This window comes from Capsicum annuum, chromosome 11, assembly GCF_002878395.1.
Source record: "Capsicum annuum cultivar UCD-10X-F1 chromosome 11, UCD10Xv1.1, whole genome shotgun sequence".
NCBI lineage: Eukaryota > Viridiplantae > Streptophyta > Magnoliopsida > Solanales > Solanaceae > Capsicum > Capsicum annuum.
In genome coordinates this window covers 724,229-730,817 of record NC_061121.1, presented here as the reverse complement: position 1 = coordinate 730,817, position 6,589 = coordinate 724,229, and the positions used below count along the sequence as shown (strand labels likewise).

Below are 6,589 nucleotides of genomic sequence, written 5' to 3'. Positions count from 1 at the left end.
TCTACCACCTTCATTTTTTGGATGTGGGAGTTCTTAACTGGCCAACACTCCGCTTCATACAACAAGGCCGGACGGACTACCACCCTGTAGAATTTGCCTTTAAGCTTGGGCGGCACCTTCTTATCACACAGCACCCCCGACGCGAGTTTTCACTTCATCCATCCCCCCCCAATACGGTGCGAGACATCCTCGTCAGTCTCATCGTTACTCTGGATCACGGACCCAAGATACTTGAACTTATCCCTCTTACATACCTCCTGTGCTTCCAGCTTCACTACTATCTCATTCTCCCGCCTCACGTCATTAAACTTGTATTCCACATACTCTGTCTTGCTTCTGCTCACCCTGAACCCTTTAGACTCAAGAGTTTGCCTCCACACCTCTAATTTGTCATTCACACCCCCTCGAGTCTCATCTATCAGAACTACATCGTCTGCAAAAAGCATACACCATGGCACCTCCCCTTGAATGCGCCGCGTCAACACATCCATCACCAACGCAAACAAAAAGGGACTAAGAGTAGATCCCTGATGCAATCCTGTCAGGACAGTGAAATGCTCTGAGTCTCCTCCCGCCGTCCTCACCTGGGTTTTCGCTCCATCATACATATCCTTAATTACTCTGGTATATGCCAGCGGTACTCCACTCACCTCCAAGCATCTCCAAAGCACCTCCCTGGGGACTTTGTCGTATGCCTTCTCCAGATCCTTCTTCCGCTCCCTATACTGCTCCACCAACCTCCGCACCAGGTGGATTGCCTCCGTTGTCGAGCGGCCGGACATAAATCCGAACTGGTTTTCCGAAATAGACACTATCCGTCTCAGCCTCACCTCGACCACTGGAAAAGAGATACCGAAACATTTTAAAAATTGTAGACTTTCGGGACAAAGAGTGGAGTGAGGAAGAGAATAAATCAACGGCTGAGGTCTTTTCTGTAGAAGATTACAACAACAACAACAACAAACCCAGTGAATTCCCACCAAGTGGGGTTTGGGGAGGGTAAAATGTACGCAGTCCATACCGCTACTTCCGAAAAAGTAGAGAGGTTGTTTCCGATAGACCCCCGGCTCAAGATAAAGAATAGTTAACAAGGTCTGTAGAAGATTAGTTATGTTTTAAATCTACGGCTTCAGCTTTATTTTGCTTTGGATGCACAGTGTCATTATCAGTTTGTCACGTCTATTTATTATTAACTTCACATTAAGTTCTAATAGATTTCAAGTAACTAACACCTGGTGTACGTAAAGGTGGAGAAATGGGTTGACCCAGCAAGTGGCCAATCAACAGGGAGGATTCAGCGTCCAGATTCGCTACTGAGAGCTGTGGAGAACCTGCAAAATAGGTCTAAGGTAGATGCGGTTGCAGTTGTGGCACGCTTTCCAGACGATGATACTGAAGACTTGGATGATTATCGACAAGGAGTGGTATTAATTTTTTCTATGATTAGCTTCTTATTTCATCGCAAATGTAGTCCTCAACAGCATCCATTGGAAATTTCTAGATACAAAATGGTCACAATTCATGAGCTCATTATAGATAAATGTAATTCTTTTTTCTTTACATGGCTATAGGCAGTTATACTTCCAATATTCAATGTTTTTTCAGCAACTCCAAAGTTCTATTTCAGAAAGTTCCGAGTCTCTACAATTTTGCCATATCTAAATAGAAGGTGTAACATTTACGTTTTGATGAACATCAGCTTGAATTACCTTCTTCCGTTGATTACTGCTGGTTGTGTTGTTTTATTTGATACTGTTCGTAAGAGAGGAAATTCATTGTATTGTTTAGTACTTAAATTCCTGTTCCCAATTTTAATTTATACCCCTTAACGCTACAGGGGATCGATCTTTTGGCAGGTGTGGAGGCTGTTATAAGTCATTTAGTGGTGAAAAATTTCCAGATTCCATGCGCGCATGCCCCCGCCGTATTGCCTCCTCAATTAAGCATTTCAGTATGTCCAAAATCAGCTGCTGAAGAGGTTAGTTCTTGTCCTGTGAATATAGCAAGATTTAAGCTTTCACCATATGTATAATCATGTATATTGAAGGTCGTGTCTGCCGCTTAATAATGAAGAAAGTTGTTTTTTTTTTTTCATTAAAAGACTTGGTACTAGTGTGGAACGGCCAGGAGATATCTCCTCTGCAGCTTGGTTTCCACACAAGGATAGTGCATGATAATTTCTTTACTGCCCCCATATTGTCATGTTTCGCTTCTTGAGAGTTAATTTGACTGATCTTCGGAGCTGAATTGGATTGGATTAAATAAGTATTTTAAGATTACAATATAGATATTCAAAAACTATAGGAGAAGTACTGCAAGTTGCAAATCTTCTCATATCAATATGATAAAAAAAAAATAAAAAATCTTAAAATGTTGGTTAAAAGTTCATACAACTTGACTTTCGAAAAGTGAAACATGATAAGTATTGTGGGACGGAGGGAGTAATAGTTTCTTCATTGGTGATTTTTAAATGTAGTAGTTGTAAATGGAAGCATGATAATCCTTAGCCATGTGGATGTTTTATTGCATGAGATAGTACACCCCTTGGGGTGCGACCCTTCCTCGAAGCCTGCTTACGTGGGATATTTTGTGCACCGGGTTGCCCTTTTGGTTATTTTCAAGAGAAGAGGGAGATATGACTTGGTTGAGAAAACCATGAAGATGTATATATACTGCTAATATTGCATACATTTTTTAGTGCCTTTTGCATTTGTCATTATCATAATATTTTTTGGGTTTGTTTTTTTGCTTTATCTACCTCAATCTTCTGACAGATAGGATTTACCTTCTTGCCGTGTGTCCTTGCTGGGCTTAGCACTGCACCACAGTATTTGGTCAAGGGCAATAATTTTTCAGATGACTGCATTGTAGCTGGTGATGTTGACAGCGTGATTCTACCGATTGATGCTTGTCGTGGAGATGGTGCTCTTGCATTTTCCAGACGTAAAAGAAACAGGGTAATTGGCTCTTTATCTATTATCAGATAGGAAACGAATTATCTTCCGACGTTCTTGGTTTAGTTGTATTTTTTATTCCTTGTTTGATAGGGGAGGAGTCTTTTACCTTCTCTTTTCATTGGAGATATAGTAAAGCTGGAAGGAGTGATTTCGCCGGGGGTTAGTGATACAACTCGGGGAGAACCACACCCAAAAGCTAGCTATTGAGGCGGGATAGCTCAAAGGCTAAAACCGATGTAGGACTCAAATCCATTCCTTGCCATAGGATCATAGCAAAACATCACATTCCGTATCGATACAACCTAGGGATAATTAAACCCCAGAAGCTTGCTATGGAGGTGGGATAGCTCAAAGGGCTATATAAGCCCCGTATCAGCTCCCCTTTAAACTGCTTTGGGACTCAAGTCCCATATAGGATCATAACAGTTGGGCACTAATCGGGATCGAGGCAAGGCGTAAAATTATGCAGCTGACGAAGGATTTACGAAGGGGTAAAATATAGCAGATAATGTAGGATAGGAACTAGCTGCAGGGATGAAGAATAAGAGAGACAAATAACCACCTTTTCTTTTCTGGTCATATTTGGTTAGTTTGATTTGGGAAGGTGAAGAAGGTAACTGTTTACGATGTCCTTCGTGGCGTGTGAATTTAAGTCTTCAAACACCTGACATGTTTCCTATTTTCTCATTTTTTTGCAGCCTCTAATAATTGCTGTTGAAGAGAATGAAACAGTTCTGAATGATACACCAGATTCACTTGTCATTGACGCTGTAAGTTCAAATGTTACTTGCAATACCGCGTTTGTTTTCTCATCTTGTGAGTTGTTCTATTAGCAACCTGCAACTTAACATCAAGTGTCAATGCCTGAAGCCAATACATTTTCATTCGATTAAATCAGAAGTGAAACTTGAACACTAAGTAATTTCTTCTAGCCATCTGTCAACGTGTGAGGTAATAGGCACGCATGGAATTAGTTGAGGTGCATGCAAGCTGTTGCCTGGACACTACCATTGTCAAAACACGTCGGGTCTCTGGGTTCTACTTTAAAATCTATGTTGCTAAGACTCTTCAAAAACGTTGTTGCACCTACTTTTGGAGGATCCGACATGCACCTGTCTGCATTTTTTAAGTGTCCGGGGAACATAGCTTAGAATATCCTATTATATCATGTTGTCCGGCAATGATATAGAAGTCCATTCATTTCTCATAGAGATAGGACTTGTGGAACTGGTAAAGAAGTCCATGCATGTCGAAGAGGAGCCTTGGAGTAACTGGTAAAGTTGCTGCCATGTGACCAGGAGGTCATGGGTTCAAGCCTTGGAAACAGCCTCTAGCAGAAATACAAGGTAAGGCTGTGTACGATACACCCTTGTGTTGGGGCCCTTCCCCGGACACCGCGCATAGCGGTAGCTTTAGTGCACCGGGCTGCCCTTTATAGGACTTGTGGATGCGTGCAAGCAGGACTGGACACTATCGTTATCAGAAGTAATACGACTTACAGGTTCGACTTATACTAAAATCTTTTTACTTATTTTGCAGTTGAAGGTGTCAAACTACTGGGAAGCCATAGGTGTAATTGCAGCACACAAAGCAGGAATAGATCCAAATTCTCTTAGAAGGAATAGAATCAACAACATTGCAACAACTTCTTTTGTTCCTTCAAATGGTTATGCTATATCGAGTGCCAAATCATTTGTTTGAAATAATCAGAGGCGAAGCCAGAATTTCTGCTGAAGGGGTTCAAAAAAATCGGAAGAAAAACTCACCGAAGGGGGTTCAACATCTACAATATATACATAAAAATCATTTTAATCATGTATTAGTGGTATGCTTTTTCGTCAAAGGGGTTCAGATGAACCCCCTTTTACTAGGCTGGCTTCGCCTTTGGAGGTATCAGGTTCAAACTCTGGTTATTATGGAGGGAATATTGATGTTTTCATATTTTTACTTTTATTTTCCATTACTATCTCTTGTATTATCATTAATCAAGTAATTAAGAGAGTACTATAACATGATCCACTCATTATTTTATTGTTTTGTTGGTCCCTGGATCTTAAACTCATATATAATATCTTGGATTATATAAATATAACTAAATAAAATGATTTTTTATTTTTTTTTGTACAATCTTAAAACTCATCATGCTAGATGTAGATCTTGGATCTCTCTATTATGGACATTTGATTTTTTTTTTTCATTTTAAAATTAATTGATAAGTCAACACTTAAATTTATGGTACGTATTTGCATGATTTTCTTTGTAAAGTTGGTAATCAAAGACTCCCATCAGTTTAGGAGGCATGCTTTTTTTTAAAAAAAATCAAATTTATGTTATACACTTAATAAAAAACTATACGTGAAGTTGAAATCAGACAAATAAATTAAGACAGAGGAAATGCATGTTTAAGATTATAAATTTATACTAATAATTTTGGCATAATACATAATAATGTACTTTAACTTGGCCTCACCATACATTTATGTCTTCCGACGTTAACACTTAAGTTTGTATATAGTTGATCAGGTAGATACACATGTCATATTTGACCTTCCAACATGACAATTTACGTGAGATGTCAGTACGCCACGTAAAATATATATATCTATTTATTCAATTTTATGACAATTTAAATGCTTATCTATGTATATCAAAACTTAAAAGACATAAATATAAGTTAAGATCAAATTAAATGATACATTTATGAATTATGCCTATTATTTTCATGTCTTTTTTTTGAAGTTTGGTATAAGATTTTTATAATAATTAAAACGTGAGCTAAAAGCCTAAAAATAGCCATATAGATACTCAAAATAGCCACCTTCTCTTTCTCTGACTATTCTTTCAAGAACAAATGAAATACAACTCTTTTTTTTTTTTAACCATCGTAGTGTTCAGGTCAGGTGAGTTATTATATATCTTAATTAATTTCATGAAATATTTATCATCTTCCAACTCTCACCAGTAACATATATATAGGTCACTTTGTTTATCATTATTTTCACGAGATACTTATCACCTTTCGAGTCTCACCAATAACATATACATAAATTACTTTATCTACCATTAATTTTATGAGATACCTATCACCTTTCGACTCTCACCAGCAACATATACATAAGTCACTTTATCGATCATTAATTTCATGAGATACTTGTCACCTTCCGGCTCTCACCAACAACATATACATAAGTCACTTTATTCACCATTAATTTCATGATATACCTGTCACCTCTCGGCTCTCACCGTCAACATATATATTCCCTATTCTCACCAACAACATGTACATAAGTCACTTTATTCACCATTAATTTCATGAGATATCTGTCACCTCTCGGCTCTCACCAACAACACATACATACCGTCACTTTGTCCATCATTAATTTTACGAGATACTGGTCGACTCCCAGATCTCACCAACCACATATACATAAGTCACTTTGTACATTATTAATTTCACCATATATCTGTCACCTTTCGACTCTCAGCAACAATATATACATAAGTCACTTTGTACATTATTAATTTCACGAGATACTTGTCATGTCCCGACTCTCACCAGCAACATATATATATAAGTCACTTTATACATTATTAATTTCACGAGATACCTGTCACTCTCACCAACACCATAT

The 6,589-nt window shown here is 38.2% G+C and overlaps 1 protein-coding gene across 3 annotated transcripts in view; it reads left to right on the top strand.

Annotated features, from left to right (window-relative positions):
• Positions 1-4,988, top strand: part of LOC107852857 (uncharacterized lipoprotein syc1174_c) — an 11,879-nt gene extending 6,891 nt beyond the window's left edge. For all 3 annotated transcript variants that reach the window (XM_016697903.2, XM_016697904.2, XM_016697905.2), the window contains 5 exons: positions 1,248-1,424; positions 1,838-1,978; positions 2,775-2,957; positions 3,656-3,727; positions 4,497-4,988. In XM_016697903.2, the coding sequence (XP_016553389.1) occupies positions 1,248-1,424; positions 1,838-1,978; positions 2,775-2,957; positions 3,656-3,727; positions 4,497-4,658 (735 nt within the window). In that variant the 3' untranslated portion in view covers positions 4,659-4,988. The remainder of the gene's footprint in view (positions 1-1,247; positions 1,425-1,837; positions 1,979-2,774; positions 2,958-3,655; positions 3,728-4,496) is intronic.
• The last annotated feature ends 1,601 nt before the right edge of the window (positions 4,989-6,589 follow it).